Source organism: Podarcis melisellensis, assembly GCF_964234715.1.
Source record: "Podarcis melisellensis genome assembly, chromosome: 1".
NCBI lineage: Eukaryota > Metazoa > Chordata > Lepidosauria > Squamata > Lacertidae > Podarcis > Podarcis melisellensis.
The window spans coordinates 6,791,652-6,812,459 of record NC_138528.1 but is presented as its reverse complement, the minus strand read 5'-3'; the positions used below and the strand labels follow the sequence as shown (position 1 = coordinate 6,812,459).

Sequence of the window (20,808 nt, the reverse complement as noted above, 5' to 3'; positions counted from 1 at the left end):
CGATCTGGGGCCTCAAGGAACCCCTCAAGGAACTACACGCCTCCGCAAAGACTCCCCATCTTAGCGACCTCGTTTCGCCGCAATCTCCCGGGTCCTCTTGTGCCTGCAGTACCGCTGCCCGCCGGGCGGGGGAGCGCGTCGCCGCAGCCAGGCCAGGCAAGCCGAGAGCGCTCCGGCGTGGGCGCAACCACCGCGAAGGGGGTGCAGGAAGCTTCCCTCCTCCGCGCCTTGGGGGAATGGAACGGGCCGGCGTTGGCCGCGCCCACAACCCGGAAGCCAGCAGGCGAGCGGGCGGCGAGAGCGGCTGGGCGCGCGCATGCGCGGCTCCGATCCATGGGGCCGCTGAGTGGGGCCGGCGCGGTGGGCGCGGGGGTGGCGGCCTTGTACGTGGCGGCCCTGCCCCTCTCCGTGCCCGGGGGAGACTCTGGTAACGTACCCGTCCCCCTCCTCTCATCCCCATGATGCACCGCGGGGCGAGGGGCGGGACCCTTTTGACAAAATCTGCATATATTTGCATATTCTAATTTATGTTAATATGGCGCCTCCTTGGTTTCTGCGGGTTGGCCCCCCCTCCTTTCTCCTTCTCCCTCTATTTATTATGTATTGCATATTTTATTATATATTTATTGGTTTCATAAAATTTATGCACCTCAACTTTGGAACTCCCTGCCTATTGAGGGCGTCAGCTAAAAATATTCCTCTTCAGACAAGCCTTGCTGTTTAAGTGCTTTAGCTTTTGCACTTTTAAGAGTAGGGTTGTGATTTCCCCCACCCCACTCTGAACTCACTTATTGCTGTTTTACCTTTCAGTAACCCCCTTTTAAAAAAACCACACAAAAACGCAGCGTATAAATTTTATGAAATAAAAATATGAAAATTTTAGGTGGGGGGGGGAATACGCGCCTCAGAGCGGTTTTACAAAAATCTAAAGCAATAAAAGTATCACACAAAACCAACAAATTAAATTCAATTAAAATGTAGAAAGTTAAAACTGCAATAGAATAGACTAAAAACTCATACACCTGGCACCGCTAAGTGGAGCTTTGCTTTTGCTGGGCAATGGTGGATGCTCTCTCTTTCTATATATAACTGCATGGTTATTATTTTTATTATTTTAAGAAGAAACTTTTGGGTTATTTCTTGCGACGATCCCTTCCAATTCTACAATTCTATGATTCCGAGGTTCAAAAGAGCAACAATGGCGCTGTTGCTTAAGCGTTGGATATGGATTGGTGTTGACCCTGCCAGTTCAAAAACCCACCCTCTCTCTTCTTCTCAGCCTAGCCTGCCTCAGAGGGTTGTTGTTGTGAGGACTTCAAATGTTTCTTTGCACTTCAATAGTTGGCAGTTGGCAGTGAGAGCTGGACCATAAAGAAGGCTGTTCGCCTTCTTCTTGATGCTTTTGCATTCTGGTGCTGGAGGAGACTCTTGAGAGTCCCACGGACTGCAAGAAGATCAAACCTCTCAATTCTGAAAGAAATCAGCCCTGAGTGCTCACTGGAAGGACGGATCCTGAAGCTGAGGCTCCAAGACTTTGGCCATCTCATGAGAACAGAAGACTCCCTGGAAAAGACCCTGATGTTGGGAAAGATGGAGGGCACAAGGAGAAGGGGACGACAGAGGACGAGATGGTGGGACAGTGTTCTCGAAGCTACTAGCATGAGTTTGACCAAACTGCGGGAGGCAGTGGAAGACAGGAGGGCCTGGCGTGCTCTGGTCCAGGGGGTCACGAAGAGTTCAAATATAGCCATGTTCAAATATATAAAAGGATGTCACATAGAGGAGGGAGAAAGGTTGTTTTCTGCTGCTCCAGAGAAGCGGACACGGAGCAATGGATCCAAACTACAAGAAAGAAGATTCCACCTAAACATTAAGAAGAACGTCCTGACAGTAAGAGCTGTTTGACAGTGGAATTTGCTGCCAAGGAGTGTGGTGGAGTCTCCTTCTTTGGAGGTCTTTAAGCAGAGGCTTGACAACCATATGTCAGGAGTGCTCTGATGGTGTTTCCTGCTTGGCAGGGGGTTGGACTCGATGGCCCTTGAGGTCTCTTCCAACTCTATGATTCAGACACAACTAGAAGAGTCAGACTAAATAACACAACAACATTTGGCAGTTGAACGTGTGTAATGGTAGCTCCTCCTCTGAAAAGCGTTGAGCTAAGCCGAGGTGAGTCGGCCATGGGCCACATTGTACACCCATCTCTAGATGTTGCAGCCGTCATGCGCAGGGCATGCATGTTCAAAGCAGGCAGATTGCGCTGGCAAAGACTATAGCAAGTGACTGCGATGGGTTGAAGCTTTGACTTCTTGGACAGCAAGACAGGATGGCAGAATGCTGCCTATTCAAACATTTTGAAAAACAGTCAAATACATGGGTTTTTCTTTACTTTCATAAAATTTATACATCGCTTGATTGTAAAAAACAATAACCCCTCCAAAGCGTTTTACGAAAAGATAAAACGATTAAATCAAGAATTCTCAACCCTACTTTAAAGTGTTTTAGGGACGTCACTATAACTCCCCATTCGGTAGGTTCAAAACTCACATCCACTGCATACATTTAAAGCACTTATTATTATTATTATTATTGTTATTGTTATTATTGTTATTGTTATTATCATCATCATCATCACCAGACCTCCAGCTCTCAGAGTTTTTGTTGTTGTTGTTGTTATTATTATTATTATTCTCTCCTGACCTCCTGCTCTCAGAGTTGCAAGAACTAAAACATCATGTTAAAAACACTTTCAAACAGCTTAGAGTCATGGAAATAGGGTTCTAAAATTATACACCTCACGTGTCAAAAGCCAGGGTGAATTTATAAGGAAAGTGCCAGAAGCACGTCTGTGGGGAGGGAGTGCCGCAACTTTGGGGCTACCACAGAGAAGGCCCCGCGAGCTTCTAAAGGGCAGAGGAAACCCACTCCTCAAGAAAGTCTCCCTGTGTAGCGCAGTGCCTGATGGAAGTTTACAAAATTTGCATGGCGTGGAGAAATTGGATAGACAAAAGTTTTTCTCCTTTCATAGCACTAGAAGTTCTGGGCTTTCAACGAAGCTGGATGTTGAAAGATTAAGGGCAGATGAGAGAAAGCCCTTCATGCAGGACATAGTTGAACTGTGGAACTCCTTTCCACAGTAGTGGGGCCACCAACTCAGATGGCTTGGATGATTAGCAGGGGGCCGGTCCACCGTCCCTCAGACCTTGTGGGGGGCCGGACTGTATTTTGGGGGGAAAAGAAGAACAAATTCCTATGGCCCACAAATAACCCAGAGATGCATTTTAAATAAAAGGACACATTCGACTCATGTAAAAACACCAGGCAGGCCTCACTAATTATTATTATTATTATTATTATTATTATTATTATTATTATTATTATTATTTTATTATTTATACCCTGCCTTCCCCAGCCAAGACCGGGCTCAGGGCAGCTAACACCAGATATAAAACAATTGATTGAAATACAACTTGAAAAACAAGATTAAAATACAACATTAAAATACAGCCTCATTTCAGCAGAAACTCAAAAACTTTTAGGAGGGTGAAAATGTCAAGTCTTCACCAAGGCTAACTATCCAGACTGGTCCTATGTGGGCCAGAAAAAAAGCCCGGCAATTCCCCAAGTGGGAGTTCCCAGAGATGCATTTTAAATAAAAGGACACTTTCTACTCATGTAAAAACACTCTGACTCCCGGACTGTCCATGGGCCGGATTAAAAAGGTGATTGGGCTGGATCCGGCCCCCGGGCCCTTAGTTTGCCTACCCATGGCACGGATGATTAGACCTTCAGGGAGGAGAGAGCTTTCCACGACTCCTAACCATGAAGACTATGCTCTGCTTTCACTGTTGGAGATAGCAATGCTTCTGGAATACCAGTCAATGGAAACCGCTCCTGTGTTCAAATCCTGCTTTCGGTGGTCGGCCACTGTGAGCCTGCTGGAGTAGATGGGCCACTGGCCTGATTCGGCAGGTTCTTTCTTACGCCTTTATGGCTGCTTCTCATTGGGCTGTTGGGGGAGTTCCCCCTGAAAGTATTTTGTGCTTCTGTTCAAACGCGGGTGGAGTTGTGGTCTAAAGCACAGAGCCTAGGACTTGCCGATCAGAAGGTCGGCAGTTCGAATCCCCGCAACGGGGTGAGCTCCCATTGTTTGGTCCCAGCTCCTGCCAGCCTAGCAGTTCGAAAGCACGTCAAAGCTTGCCGTTTGGCCTTCGTCGGTCAGGGTCCATGGTGCTAACACTTGGGGACTCCCTGTGGGAGTTATGAAGCTAGGCTAAGCTAGCTTGGCAGCTGAAGGAAATCTGTTCTGAAAGACAGTTCAGTGTGCACCATCCCTGGGAGCCAAAGATGCCCATCCGGCCTCAGGCTAAGGAGTAAAAACCACATGGAGAAACACAGGGAACTGCCTCATAGCAAGCTAGACTCTTAGTCGGTCTAGCTCAATATAGTCTACATTGACAGACTGCCATTGACACCAGCAGTGGGTTTCCAGGACAGGGGTCTTCCCCATCCCTTCCTGGGCATGTTGGGGATTGAACCCGTGACCTTCTGCATGCAGAGCAGGTGCTCTGTCACTAAGCTCTATCGCCAGATTCCTAGGGATCTTCTGCTACCACTCTCAGGACTCCTCTTCACTTCTGCTTGTCCATTCTTTGTAGGCACAGATGAGAGCGGTTTTCTGTTTGCCCCACTGTTTCCCGTGGGAAAACTCATTCTTTAGTCGGAGCAAACATCTATCTGTGGAAAACCTGGTTGACGTTTGTGCCAATTCAGCGGTAAAGATTGGGTTTTCTGGGGGTGGGGAAGCAGTGGGACAATCAGAAGTCTGCATGAGCCCTTGGTGTTTGCCCCTGCAGCCTCTTATCCCTCACCAGGCCCACTTCAATGTAACAGGATGACATCCTCTTATATGGAGGAGCTCTGTGGGTTAAACCACTGAGCCTAGGACTTGCTGATCAGAAGGTCGGCGGTTCGAATCCCTGCGACGGGGTGAGGTCCCGTTGCTCGGTCCCTGCTCCTGCCAACCTAGCAGTTCGAAAGCATGTCAAAGTGCAAGTAGATAAATAGGTATCACTCCAGCAGAAAGCTAAACAGTGTTTCCGTGCGCTGCTCTGGTTCTCCAGAAGCGGCTTAGTCATGCTGGCCACATGACCCGGAAGCTGTCTGCGGACAAACGCCGGCTCCCTTGGCCTATAGAGCGAGATGAGCGCCATGACCCCAGAGTCGTCCGTGACTAGAGATGAGCACGCAACCCCAGAGTCATCCGTGGTCAGGGGTCCCTTTACCTTTACCTTAAATTTGACCTTGGGATTCAAGTAAGCCGGCTGATACCCACTCCTTTGCATCAATACTGACCTTGCATGCCATGGGATGGGAGAAGTGGGTCTTGGAAAAATGGAGGCGCTCTCTGTTTTGTGCATTCTGCACCTCACTGCGGCATTGCCAAGTGTGGATTTCCTGGAAAAGTTTGAATCAGATTCTCTCTCTCTCCCGCCCCCCGTACATCAGAAATTTTTCAGTTTGCACCAGGAAAATTTCCCGCTGCATCGGAGAGTGGTAACAGTTTAGCATGTTTGCTTGGCTCATGCTTACTAAACAAAGACATTTTGAAACTGCTCAGATTGACTAATGCTATATTTGCAAGTGCCAGCCATTCATCTGTCAGGGTCGTTACTGGGACTGTGCAAACGTCAGTCTCCCTTAGTAGAGCTTTGCTCCTCCCTGCCATGCCGTGCTAAACTAAACCAAGGTTTGTCTCAGGGTGTCATCCGAACCAGGATTTATGGTTTGGCTGTCTACTCCCTAACCAGATAACAAGCTTATAGGTTCACTGGTGCCTTTATAGGATTGCAGTTTAGGCTGCTGAGATAGTTTAGCGTTACGTCGCTGTTGCAGAGTGTGGATTCGGCAAATACCGAAAAGATAATTTGCAATTGTTTTTCTCAGTTCAGTCCCGCCCTGAAAATGCAGTTGCGCTCTACAGTAGCAACGTTTTGTGATTTGGACGTACAGTACAGTACAACCAAGATGGAGCGGTATTTTAAGCAAATTGTCCCCCAAGTGTAGAAACGTATGACAGCCAAAAGTCTCTCAGGTGGTCTTGCCTGGTATATACTGGGAAGCCAGTAGGATCAAGAAAGTAGTCCTAGGAGAGATTGTTGCTTGGCCCCATGGCGTTTGAGTTGTGGGGTCCTGAAAATTAGTCCATTCTGCCCCCTATGCTGTTCAACATCTATAGGAACCCCTTGGGAGCTGTCATTTGGGGATTTGGAGCATGGTGTCATCTGTATGCTGTGGACAAGCAGCTGTTATCTCTCCATTCCCTCTGAATCAGGAGAGGCTGTGAAGGCCTTAGACCAGTCCCTGGAAGCAGTGGGGAGCTGTGGGTGTCTGATTCCTGGAAATAAAGTATTAGGTGTGTTCATAGAATCATAGAATCATAGAGTTGGAAGAGACCACAAGGGCCATCGAGTCCAACCCCCTGCCAAGCAGGAAACACCGTCAGAGCACTCCTGACATATGGTTGTCAAGCCTCTGCTTAAAGACCTCCAAAGAAGGAGACTCCACCACACTCCTTGGCAGCAAATTCCACTGTCAAACAGCTCTTACTGTCAGGAGGTTCTTCCTAATGTTTCGGTGGAATCTTCTTTCTTGTAGTTTGGATCCATTGCTCTGTGTCCGCTTCTCTGGAGCAGCAGAAAACAACCTTTCTCCCTCCTCTATGTGACATCCTTTTATATATTTGAACATGGCTATCATATCACCCCTTAACCTCCTCTTCTCCAGGCTAAACATGCCCAGCTCCCTAAGCCGTTCCTCATAAGGCATCGTTTCCAGGCCTTTGAGCATTTTGGTGGCCCTCCTCTGGACACGTTCCAGTTTGTCAGTGTCCTTCTTGAACTGTGGTGCCCAGAACTGGACACAGTACTCCAGGTGAGGTCTGACCAGAGCAGAATACAGTGGCACTATTACTTCCCTTCATCTAGATGCTATACTCCTATTGATGCAGCCCAGAATTGCATTGGCTTTTTTAGCTGCCGCGTCACACTGTTGGCTCATGTCAAGTTTGTGGTCAACCAAGACTCCTAGATCCTTTTCACATGTACTGCTCTCAAGCCAGGTGTCACCCATCTTGTATTTGTGCCTCTCATTTTTTTTGCCCAACTCCAAGTGTTCTGGGATGGGCTGCACAGATCTGGGAGTATTGTGCACCAGACACTCTCATGTCTCGCCAGAGTGGTGCATGCTCTGGTTATCTCCCGCTTGGACTACTGCAATGCACTCTACGTGGGGCTACCTTTGAAGGTGATTGGGAAACTACAGCTAATCCAGAATGCGGCAGCTAGACTGGTGACTGGGGGCGGCCGCCGAGACCACATAACACCGGTCCTGAAAGACCTACATTGACTCTCAGTACGTTTCCGAGCACAATTCAAAGTGTTGGTGCTGACCTTTAAAGCCCTAAACGGCCTCAGCCCAGTATACCCGAAGGAGCATCTCCACCCACATCTTTCTTCCCGGGGGCCTTCTGGCGGTTCCCTCGCTGTGAGAAAGGAAGTTCCAGGGAAAACGGATGGAGGGCTTTCTCGGTAGTGGCGCCCGCCCTGTGGAACTCCCTCCCACCAGATGTCAAGCAAATACTGTAAACAACTATCTGACTTTTAGAAGATATCTGAAGGTAGCCCTCTTTTAGGAAGTTTGTAATGTTTGATGTTTTATTGTATTTTTAGTATTTTGCTGCCCAGAGTGACTGGGGAAACCCAGCCAGATGGGTGGGATATTAATAATAATAATAATAATAATAATAATAATAATAATAATAATAATTTATTTATTTATTTATTTATTATTTGGTGTCTCTGTCCAGGAGTATTTATGCCCAGCTTAGGCCGGTTTGCCAGCTGTGGATGCCCCTGGACTGGGATAGCGTGACCTCAGTTGCCCATGCCGCAGTGACCTCCCACTTAGACTACTGCAGTGTGCTCTTTATGGGGCTGCCCTTGAAGCTGGTCCAGACGCTGCAGCTACTCAGTGAGCTACTGAGCCCAAGGTGTCAGTGCTAGAGTAAAAAGCCCTAAATAGTGCGAGACTCAAGTACCTAAAATAGCGACTTTCCCAGTAACAACCATCTTGGGCCCTACAGTTGGCCAGGGGAGACCCAGTGGTGATTTTGCCTCCTGCTACTGCCCAGTTGGCATTGACCCATGACAGGGCCTTCTTGGTGGTGGCTCCATGTTTGTTCCCTGCCCTCCCCAGTGTGCTGCATCTGTCTCCCTCATTATTGGCTCCCAGAGGAAATTTATAAAGGCATCCTTGCCTACCCAGGCATTTGATGGCTGGTAGATACTGGCCCTGGCAACCTTGAAATAGCTGGCTTGATTCCCTACAGATACTGTTGGACTCCAGGGGTTTCATTCAACGTAGCATGAAGCAAAAATTCCATCAGGATTGGTATCCATTTCACAGCCAGTTAGCTCGATAAGTAGATACAGTGGTGCCTCGCAAGACGAATGCCTCGCTAGACGAAAGGGTTTTTCGTTTTTTGCGTTGCTTCGCAAGACGAAAACGTCTTGCGAGTTTGCTTCCTTTTTCTTAAAGCCGCTAATACCCAGCGAATCCGCGCTCCGCAAGACGAAAAAATCGCAAAGCGAAACAACTTGCGGAACGAATTAATTTCGTCTTGCGAGGCACCACTGTAATCTGATTTCTTGCCGCTCTTCCCAGTAAGGTCCCAGGGCGGTTTTCAACATTTTTTTTTTTTAAAAAGTTAAGATTGGTTTACAACAAGTGACAGTCGAGAGACCCCAGAGTTGGTCCTAAAACGTATTTCATGTTTCAGAAGCCATGGTACAGGTGTGTCTTCAGGCATATGATGAAAACCACCTAAATAATATGTCAGGTGCACCTCCAAATATTTCTTGGTGCTGGGCCGATGGGAATGCCTTGCTTTGGGCTCTCGTGTTTAATTCAGACCTGCCCAAAAGTACTATCCTTCTTACAGTAATGTGAAACAGATTTGGCTAATGCCATCTGACATATCTTACAGTGCATCTGATCCCATGTACAGTGCTTTGAAGATGCCGCCGGCCGAACGAACATTCTTGACACCACTCTTCTCTTTCGTTTTTTAAAAAGAAATTGCAAAAAAGGTGGAAAAATAATTCGGAACAGGGCTTTTCGTACACAATAAACTGAGGCCAAATATAATGGCAACGCAGCAGAGAATTCACAAGTCCCTTGGGAATACACTGCCACAGGTATATGGCCATGTTAGGGCAGTCCCCCTGCTTCAAAATGCGAAGCTGCAGATATTTTGGGAGACAAGGAACAATATCGGCAAATCAGTATAGAGCCGAGCTGCTGTGGAAATGGAAGTTTGCATGGTTATTTCACATCCCTTTCTGCAATACTGTTTGCGTCACCTGAATAGTTCTTCTATTATTATTATTATTATTATTATTATTATTATTATTATTATTATTATTGCAATGCAACTTCATTTATCTGCTGATAGAAGTGCCGAGAAAAAAACACACACAACAAAATATATTTTGTGCAACGACATCAGTGGGGGAAGAAAATATTCTTGGAAAAATTTCATGCTGTTAAATCTCTACAGATTTACACTTTTATCCAGTCAAATTAATGCAAAACCCCCAACGCAAGGGTTTGGATTTTCAAAACTTGGGAGGAGTGTCGTTCCCTAATAGTAATTATTGGTTTTACATTATTTTTTCACAGGGGAGCTGATCACAGCCGCCTATGAGCTTGGAGTAAGTATTAGTTTTATTGTTTAATCAATGCTCTCATTAACAGTTTTAGGAATTAAGGAAGTTTAATTAAGCATGGAGTTAAAGTAGATTAATTTATTTTCAAACCACAGTTTTTGCTAACTTATAAGTACAGCACGCGACAATTTACTCCCAAGTTTTAAATCCAATTAAACTAAATTATAAAGCAAAGGCTTTACTGTATATACAGTAGTTGGCTTATTATCAACCCAAATTTTGTATAAGCTGGGGAGAATAAAATAAATCGGGTTAACAATTTTAATAAGTTTTGTTATTTAATAAACTTTTATTACGGCGTGTGATCCCCTTTAGGCGAGACCTTAGGACTGTCATCGCGGTGGTAATCCGATAGCAGTGTGGTCTTTCAGCTTGCTAACCAATAAAATAGTTCAGAATCTGTTCTTTCTCTCTATTTTGGTCGAATCGTATATGCGCATGTATATATATTTGGAATCCCAGCCTTTTGAATGACCCTAATATATTATGAACCCAAACTTCAAGCCATTTAAAGGACAATGGCGACGAGTCCCACCGCATCTCTTAAGTGGTGCATTCATCTCCTTGATGAGTGTAGCAAATCCACTACGGCAAATATTTCTGTAAAGTTTAGAATCGGCACTTCAGAGAGACAAGATGAGATGAGAAGGGGTGGGGGGAGAAAAATCTGTTTTTTTAAAAAAGGGACTGTGCTCTGACTTGCGTGTTTATTATGAGGCAGATAAAGCACTTATTTCTTCATCAGACAGCCCTTGTATGACATCTTCACTGCAAAGCCGTCTCTGTTTGTTTTTCCCTCCTAGGTTGCTCACCCCCCAGGCTATCCTCTTTTCACTCTTTTGGCTAAACTGGCAATTGAACTGCTCCCTTTCGGCTCGGTCGCTTTCCGCGTGAACCTGCTCTGCGCTGTGCTCGGAGCCGCCGCAGCGCCGTTTTTCTTTTACACCGTGGCCAGGTAAAGTAGATGCTGCTGGTATATATTTCCCCCCTGCTTTTCCGGGATCTGCAGTTACTGGGTAGGATCTTTTAATTGCGGAGATGAGCTTCTCCCCGACACAAAAGCAGCGGCGGCGGCGGCAGTGGCTGCTGTCCGTGGCAGTCTGTGCATGCAGAACCGAACAAAATGCATAATTTTCCGGGCGAAGGCAGGCCTTGACAGGACATGACTCTAGCTCTGTGTGAGTCCAAGGGAGGACCCCTCACCCCCCCACACCTCGCCTCACTTGCTTCTGGAACACCGAAGGAGTTTCAAGAACAGTTTATAACATGGGTGTTTTGGGGATTCGGTTTTGGGAAAGCGGCGGGGACAGGGGACGTCGAAAATTGTGCAGGGCTAGCGCAGGTCCCTTGCATGAGTCTAAGCTGGCCTTTGGATCCCAAGCTCAGTAGATTGTGGAAAGAACTACAGAGCATCAGAGAACTAACTTCGCTCTGCCCTTATGCATCTCGGCTCTCGGCTCCATTCCAGAAGCGGAAGCTGGCGGATGCTCCCTCGTGGAAGCTGGCCGCTTGGGGTTACGGAACAAACCAGACACTTTGGGAAATGGAAATCCACTGTATCAGTAGGGCTGGGCAATCTATTGACACAGAGCTTTCCAAACGATACGTCGCGACACGTTCGTGTGTCGGCTGCAGTGTGTAGCTGTGTCGTGCTGTGTCCCTGCGCTCCCCCAGGGCTGGAAAGGGAGTGAGCAGCCCGGTGGTTTGCTAGCAAGACTGAATTGCTGTGCCACGAAAGGGCGCGTGTCTAAAAAGTGCGTCACCAGCACGCAAGGTTTGGGAAGCGCTGTATTGATATATCGTCCCCAAACCGGTTTTTGAAGTCCGTATCATGATAGAGGTTTCATCGTTCTGGACCTGGCAAGATATTGCGAATCGTGATGGGCATTCATTTTTGACCTGGCAGTATATTGTGAACCGTGGTGTGTGGGTGTGTCTGCCACGCAGAAATCACAATGTAGGAAAAACCGTGACGCCAGCCGATGTCTCTGCGTAGCTCCATCCTTATTTCAGACACTGTGATATATCGCGGTGTTTAGCTGGTGATATATCGCGATGTTGGAAACTGGATATCGCCCAGCCCATGTATCAGCAGGGCAAAGTGTGCCATGCAGATTGTACAGCTTTTGCACTCATCCTGGTTGCCACTCTCGCCTGTGGGGAAATGGGGTATACTAGGCAGAGGACCCATTGCCTGAATTTGGAGTCCCTGCACTCGGACTGCTTCTCCGTGGCGTGTTCCATTTGCCTAAGCAGAGCTGGCACTGCCTGCCTATGAAGGAGGGGAGTCTTTGGGGGCCGGCAGAGCTCAGCATGCGCCCTGGATGTGCATTTAGCCGAGGCATGTGCATGTGCTGGCCCCGCAAATCCCCAAGTATAAAGCATTTCGTTTTCAAACATCCCTGCAAGAGCGTACCCCGGACTGAATTTCTGGGGGCGTTGGGGCATGATCTTAGGAACATAGGCTGCTGCCTTCTGCTGAGTCCATTTAGCTTAGTATTGTCAACACTGGCTGGCAGCAGCTCTCCAGCATTTCAGGCAGGGAGTCTCTGCCAGTCCTACCTGTAGAAGCCTGGGAATGAACCTGGGACCTTCTGAATGCAAAGCTACAGCCCTTCCCCCCGATTTTAGAAGTAAGCAGCTGATCTAGTTATTAATCTTGTATCCCCTTCCTTTCCCCTCTCAATTTCCTACTTGTTTCTGCCTCCCTCCCTTCTATACCCATTTCTTCTTTCTCTTAACCTTATTGTAGTTCATAGTCATAACCTTAGTGGGAAAACGCCATTCATAAATTGCCTTCTAAAACAATAATAATATCTGCAATCAATCTAAATTAATTGGGATACATTCCGTGAACTGTTTTGCTTTAAACAAACGGTGCACACAAGGAAATATCTGCTATATACTAAAAGCCCTTCCCTCCTTTGGTTTAGCAGTACAACTCTGCATTAAAGTCAAAAACAACATTCAGCTGAATCGTCACGGCTGCCGAATTTTCAGTTTCCACCCCAGCGCTTGCTGCAAACTGCTAATTGATTCATCTGGCTACAGTTTATATAATTTAAATTTTGTATCGGGCCTTGGAGTCTTCACAAAAGTTAAAAACACACGCACAGGCAACACACACAAACCCCCCGGCCGGAAAAAACACAACTAATTTATTTCAAAAGAGTGGCAACATTGTTCAGTCTCGTTGATGCTGATCAGGTTTATCTAACCAGAAGTAACAATGTTTGTCATTACAAAAAGACACAGATGTCTTTTTTTTAATAAGTTAACAATACATGCATCAACTGTACTGACAAACTTTTAATTGCTGGCGTTACGAAGGGGAGGCAGCTGCCTGCTGATGGCTTCATTGCGTTATTCCACCTGTGTGTACAGTACATTGACTTGGAATACTGTACTGACCAAATAATATTGAGATGCAGCTTGGATTGGCAGGGGCCGCAGTGGAAATGGGAGATCATCAGTTGGTAGTGTGTGTGTGTGTGTCGTGAAATTTTCAGGTTATACTGACTTGCAAGAAAATATGAACAATCTTTCCCTTTTCTTGTTTTTGCATTGCAGGATTCTCTGCTTCTAACCATTTACAGAAGAGAAAGCATTTTGGGGTGGCCTGCCTTGGTTATTCATTAAATTTATACCCCTGTCCTCCCTTCCAAAGGAGCCCAGGGTGGCAGCTGCTACAGTAATTCAAAAATACATTTAAATAATGGTACTACATTAGCTCCCCCCCATCTTTCTGTATCCTAACTCACAGGTGAGAAGTGGTATTTTGGACCATTTCTTTTTGGGCCGGCTTTGGCCAGCCCAGCGTCCTCCAGAGAGTTCGGACTGTGCTGGCTGTGCTGTCAGGGGCTCACAGGAGTTTATATTAATTGTTTCAGTCTCAGGGGGACTCAAGAAGATAACATACAAACTGATAAAATCGCCGAGAATCCAGAAGTGTGACCAACGACGTACAATGCACAATTCTCCAAATTCTCAGCCAACAACACAGTAAGGACAAGCCTTACCTGGCTCTGCTCAAAGATAACCACAGCCGTAGAGGCTAGCTCAGGGGTAGGCAACCTAAGGCCCCTGGGCCGGATGCGGCCCAATCGCCTTCTAAATCCGGCCTGCGGATGGTCTGGGAATCAGCATGTTTTTCCATGAGTAGAATGTGTCCTTTTATTTAAAATGCATCTCTGGGTTATTTGTGGGGCCTGCCTGGTGTTTTTACAGGAGTAGAATGTGTCCTTTTATTTAAAATGCATCTCTGGGTTATTTGTGGGGCCTGCCTGGTGTTTTTACAGGAGTAGAATGTGTGCTTTTATTGAAAATGCATCTCTGGGTTATTTGTGGGGCATAGGAATTCATTCCCGCCCCCCCCCAATATAGTCCGGCCCCCCACATGGTCTGAGGGATGGTGGACCGGCCAACAGCTGAAAAAGGTTGCTGACCCCTGGGCTAGCTTAACCATAGAAGGCCTGGGTGGATGGAAGTTTTGTGCCTGGCATCTAAAAGCTGTCACAGGTGATGCCAGCTATGTTCTGCTGGAGAGGATTCCAGAATCTGGTGGACACCTGAATTGGTGCCGGCTACCTGAGGCCCTCTTCACCCTCGTTTCCAGCAGGGTGGGAGACTGCCCCCTTCTCCCTCCCTACAGTGATCCCAGGCAATTGTGATATATTTAGGGAGGGCAGCCATGTGGGTCTTTCCCAAATGACCGGCGTAAGACTGCGAGTGGCCCCTGTTACATACGCTGGTGAGGCTGATAACAAATTGCCGCTGCAGCAAAATGTTGCAGCGTGGTGGATGCTTATACAGTCATACCTTGGGATAAATAATAATAATAATAATAATAATAATAATAATAATAATAATAATAATAATAATAATAATATCTTCATTGTCATTGCCCCCTCTCAGGGACCACGAAATTACTTGGCTGCTCCATCCACCCAGGTAGGGCACTCCACACAAAATCAAAACAACTATAGAAACACTAGTTAAAACAATACAGTATGTTTCTGGTTGAGCGCTTTTGGGTTGTGCTCCGCGGCGACCCGGAAGTAACGGAGCGCATTACTTCAAGGTTTCGCCGCTCGCACATGCGCAGAAGGTCAAAATGATGTCATGTGCGGAAGCGGCGAAACACGACCCGCACACACGCAGACGCGTTGTCGCATCTTGCGGTCTGTTCGGGATGCGAACGGGGCTCCAGAATGGATCCCATTCGCATCCCAAGGTACCACTGTATCTCCCGCCTTACTCGGTTTCCCTTTCTAATCTTATTATCATCTTGTTATTACAATTAATACCATTTTTTCAAGTGCTCAAAGCGCTTTGAGTGCACTATCTACTTATAAGTCTTCCAGCAACCCTGTAAGATAAGTCAACATCGCCCATTCTACAGGTGGAAGGACTGAGAGGTATCTGTCTATTTTTCTATCTAAGGGCATGCTTGTTTAAGGCCACCTGTTGAGTTAATGAGAGGATTCGAACTGGTGACTTCCCGATTTGTAGCTGCAATATGCAACCACGCTGGCCACAGTGTTAGGGCCCAAGGCCAGTCGTATCAGTCTTTCCTATCACCCTCTCTCAGTTGGGCATCAGCTGGGTGGCGAAAACCCAAATGATAGGCCTCACCCACCTGGGCGGTCACATGCATAAAGTAGACACAGGATTGTATCATAGGAGAAGCAGCATCCACACCTCTGTGGCTTCTTGTGGGAGGATTGTTCTGTTTGACAAGGGTCAGAGAAATAGGGCTTACAGTGGTACCTCGCAAGACGAATGCCTCGCAAGACAAAAAACTCGCTAGACGAAAGGTTTTTCCGTTTTCGATTTGCCTCGCAAGACGAATTTCCCCTATGGGCTTGCTTCGCAAGACGAAAACGTCTCGCGACGTCTAAAAACAAAGACATGTTTTGTTTATAAAGTTAATTTATTTTCCCTTCAGTTTTTGAACTGCTCTTTACAGTATGTGTGACTTTAAAGAGCAGTTAATAAACTGTTGTTGTACCAAATTTGGCTTTGTTTAGACCTTTTTTGACCATAGGAACGCATTAATTGATTTTCAATGCATTCCTATGGGATTTCGTGCTTCGCAAGACGAAAAATTCGCTAGACGACAAAAATTGCGGAACGAATTAATTTCGTCTTGCGGGGCACCACTGTATTTAATGACTTGGGGATAACAGTATAAGGGAGATAAATGCTGCAAAGGAGAGCATTTCAACAAACAATATACAGGCCAGTGATATACTGGCACACTGCAAAGTCATACCAAACTAGATCACCAAAGCAACTACTCTAGAGTAAGGACTGTGGACAAGCAAACAAATAAATCACAGAAAGAAATCACATTTATTTCTGCGATTTATTTGTTTGCTTGTCCACATGCCTAGCATTTTGTATTAGTCCTGCCTAGCCACTTAACAATAGTATGTTTCCTGCCAACAAACCACGCCCTGAAACCATGGTTTGTTGTTGGCACAGTGATTTTTTGTGTGCCAATGAACTTTGGTTTGTTCTAACTGTGGGTTGGCTGCTGTGTGGAACCCCAGAACTTTCCTTAACCACTGCTCATTTTTCCACCTCATCCCTCACCGATGCAAGAGCAGCTGGGAAACAAACCAGATTTTTGGAGAAACCAGCGTTCGTTTGTTTGATCATCTGTGGGACGTGATTTCTTAAACAAACCATGGGTTAGTGTTACATGCAAACAAGACCAGCGTCAAGGCAATTGTTAAGAAACCCTGTCATGGTACTGTGCCAAATCGGCAAAGGCTGTCTCACCCACATCAAAATGCAGTTTTTGTTTTGGCTATAACCGATAGCACTCTGCCAAGAGAGGTTTCTTGGACTGGTATGGGTGTGCAGTTAAACCAATCATTTTTCCAACTGAAACTGAAGGTTTATGAGTATTTCTGTACAGGGGCTGTTTCGAAGATACTTCAAATAAAGCTTAGCATTCTCTCCCTGCTCCCCAACCCTATCATGCTAGCAAATTATTTAGTTTGATGGCAATGCGTTGGCCTTACCCAACTGCCCGTGGGAGTGATTCATTATTAACCATTCCTATATTGCTTTCAAAGCTCAGGAGTGCTTCGACAATCCTTATTCCGTTCATTTTTCGGGGGCGGACACCACCCACCCTTAATAATCCCGTTTAATGGGCGTGGAACTGAGGCCAACCGATACCAAGTTGCCCCCGGGATATTCAGTGAAAAATTTCATGGCTGGGTGATGCGTTGAACCCAAGCCGCCCACATCCAAATGCCAGCAGTGTAGCCATGCTCGTTTTTATGGCTCTGGGGCTTTCCTAGGGAAATGCCAAACGCCGCTTTCTGCAGACGACTTGTTTTGGAGGCAGACCGGCCACCTTAGATCAGCCACCCTTTAATTCCTTACGAGTGAAATTTCAAGGGAAAGGGAACTTTGCGGGGCTTGTGCGTGAACAGCCGCCTGCAAGCGGAGAAGGGAGCAGCCAGCCTCTTTTGAAGATCCTCATTACACATTTTCTTTTCTACCAAATAAGAATTAACATTGCTTGAAACCCAGACCTGCTCCGCCAAGCACTCCTGCCGGGCTTCCTTGAAAGAGATGCAAGGCTGTTCAGGGAAAAGTGCCTGGTGGACTCGACGCTCTCGCTCGCTCGCTGGCTGCTTCTAGGCTGTGATAAATGTTTTACATACTGTGTGCCTTCCGGCAGAGCCTTATTTGCTTAAGTACACCTCTCTAATATTTCATGAATAGGGGCTTCCCCTATCAGATAATTCATCCTTAACTAATTTTCAGCGTCGTTAAAGGAGTAGGGTTAATAGCAATAATATGGGGAAAGGGCCCCAAAGCTTTTCGGAGGGAAATATATAAAGGGCGCATTCTCAAGGCAAAGAGTGCTTTTGTCATATCGGCTGGGAGCAGCGTTGAGCCTAATGTTGGAGAAGAATAAATAATAATACTCCCAAGTTCCATTAGTGGTGGCGCAGGGGGGCGAGGGGGCAGAAATCCCCTCGTCTATACATTTTATTTTATATTAATCTCTAATGCATTCCTAGTAATGCCTCTCTTTGTAAGGATACGTCCTCATCCTCTGTTTATTCTAAACATCGCAGGATGGAACCTTACGAAGGAATTACATTTGCGTGCGGGTTTTTTGTGGTTCTTGTTGTCCTACAGCAGAAAGAGAAAAATAATAAACAGGTAAATTGAAAATAAAATCGCAATGGCAAGCTAATTTTGGGAGGTTTTTTTTTTAAAAAAACACATCTTTTTTAGGGCATTAACAATTCATACCTCAGACGCCAGGCATTTGAAACTCTGTATAATATTAGGGGATGTATTTACTGGAAAAGAGTGGCCAAATGTGTCATTCAAACATCTTGAAGACCGTTTTTTTGTTTTACACACCACATCCACAAACCCAGTCTTATAGGAACATGTCAATAAGGCTCTTTTAACTGTCCTTTTTAGTGTGCATTCATGATGATTTCTGCTTATGACGGTATTTGGGGCAATCACTGTTTCGTTAAAACGTTTTGGGGCAGACAAACTGTTTCGTTTCCTTTTTTAAAAATACAATTTTTATTAATTTCTTTTTAACACAATATTTCAACATACCGATAACAAAGCAAATAAATTCTTTGCTCTACTGAGCTCGTGACTTCCCTCCATCCCTTCAACAGGTTTTTTTTTTTCCAAGTCTTTGTATCGCACTTTATATCCTCCACCTCTGACCTTTATATCCTTATAGTCAACTCTGTCTCTTTGGTCAAAAGGTTTTAGAATTTACGATTTTTCGTCGCAGAGTTAATATCAGTCCTGCTAGTGTCCTCACATTTTTACAATAATTATTCATATACCCCATAAATCCAAGTGTTTCGTTTCCAATCCGTGTGTGTCCTGTAGTTGCCTGCAGAATGAACCATGAATGTTCCAGGTTTTTAATTTTTTTTTACCTTCCTGCCGGAGTGGTACCTATTTATCTACTTGCACTTTGACGTGCTTTCGAACTGCTAGGTTGGCAGGAGCAGGGACCGAGCAATGGGAGCTCACCCCATCATGGGGATTCGAACCGCCGACCTTCTGATTGGCAAGCCCTAGGCTCTGTGGTTTAACCCACAGCGCCACCCGCGCTTGGGAAGCATTACAGAACAACTATTAACTCAGAAGGGTACTTGGACTGTCTACTATAAAACCCACCGGTGATGCATTTTTATTGCATCAGCGATAACGTTGCAGAACACACCCACGGAACAGCAGTGGAGGGGTGCAGTCGCAACTTCTTATACATCACCCACTCTGTCCCAGCTCGCTGCAGCTAGTAGGCCTTCTCAGGAGTTTTGCAGTTTGAGGACAGCGCTTTCCTGCCACATTAATGGGCCTTGCACACCAAAAGCAGACACAGATCGCAACCTCCAGCGCGGAACATTTGTACAGCCAGCTCTGACAATAAGCCACAGAAGTGTTGCACTCCAGCAATGTTTGCAGGATGTTGTACGCTGTGATGTCGCGCTGTCACACTGGGTTGCAGACCACACGTACCTCAGCTGTCGTTTACATGCATTCGCTCACCCCGTGATAAACTCTCTTTTTTTTTTTTTTTTAGTGAAATTAAGTCTAAATGACACTCTGTAGAACAGCCACAGGAATGCTTGAAGTCCCTTTGGGACAGTCTTGCTTTTTAAATTTATTTTAAGTGCCTAAAGAGTTTGCATTTTGCTCCTCTACCCAAAGAGATTCAGGAAATAGTTACAGCAGCTTTTCCTGACCTGGCACCTTGCAGATGTTTTGGAATGCAACTCCCATCAGTCCCAAACATCTGGCCGTGCCCCAGGTTGCAGAATTCCAAGGTATATCATTTCAGGGTAGTGGGTGCCACTGAGTTCTAGATGCCCCACGAGGAGTTTCCAAATGCGATATCAACCCCCTATATTTGCATAGGGTAGAGTGACCTTTAAAAAAGTCTTCCGGGATTTCTTTTGGGTGGTGGGGCTCAGAAACAAGAAAAATATATCTCTCAAATACCTTCTGTAACCCAATTGGTGCTTGCAAATATACGAAAAGTCTGTCGCTTTTCTTTTTGCTTTCTAAGGCAGCAAATAATTAATGAAGTGCAGATCCTCGGGGGAACAGCGGCAGTTCAAGTGGCAAATCTGTTTCCCCCCTCAGACAATAGGCACCCTTCAGAAAGGAGCAGACCATCTCTATGGTAATCTGGAGCCGAGAGCGGCCTATTGATTTGGCAGAAGAAGACATTATACAGTGTCAGTTGGGGTTGTTAAGTTGCCTGACCTGAACTTAACCTTCTGGAAACCTTTTTCCTTCCGTGTGCATATAAGCGCACGGAGGCTGTTTGCAGCGCTGACAGTTGAGTACAGTAAAGAATCGTCGCTTGGCTTCTCGCTTCTTCTTTTTGTTTATTTTGTGTGTGTTGTTTTAATTTGGTTCTGTTGTTTTATAACCAACCAACCATCTCCCCCCCCCCCATCACTTTCCACAATTTCCTCTCTATATATGCTATGTAAATCAGTTCTTTTAACAGATTCTGGTCCTTTGTCCAGCGTTGTGTTTTGAGGCATCTTCCCCAAGTTTTCCTCTTCGTTTTCGGGTCAAGATAGTTTCATTTTAATGCTTAATTGAAGGAGGCTTTTTGATTCGTACAATAGTTTCATTCATTCCCACTTAAGAGGACATTGTTCTACATGCAGGATTAGTGTTAACTGTATTCTGACACTTTGTTCTTCTAATCATGGTTTGAATTCTGCCAGGTATTTAGGACTCCCTCCCCCCCTTTTTATGTGAACGGAAAAAACAACCGCCTTCCAGTTTCCATCTATACTTCTTGCCTGAAATAGGAATTCCCTCCCAGAAAAATCTCTTTTAGTCATCTCCTTAATTTTTATCACTTCGATTTCTGCGTGAACAGATTTGATATTAAAACCTCTGTTTTTAACAGCTGTTACTGATTAGGTTTAAAACGACTCAGCTCCTGAATTTTCCATCTTTTAACTTTTTGGTGTTTTTTTTTAAT

At 45.8% G+C, this 20,808-nt stretch overlaps 1 protein-coding gene across 1 annotated transcript in view; it reads left to right on the top strand.

The window, feature by feature from the left end:
- The first annotated feature begins 296 nt into the window (after nt 1-296).
- TMEM260 (transmembrane protein 260) overlaps nt 297-20,808 on the top strand; it is a 61,026-nt gene continuing 40,514 nt past the window's right edge. The window contains exons 1-3 of the mRNA XM_081911419.1: nt 297-427; nt 9,739-9,770; nt 10,589-10,740. Of these exons, the coding sequence (XP_081767545.1) occupies nt 334-427; nt 9,739-9,770; nt 10,589-10,740 (278 nt within the window). The 5' untranslated portion in view covers nt 297-333. The remainder of the gene's footprint in view (nt 428-9,738; nt 9,771-10,588; nt 10,741-20,808) is intronic.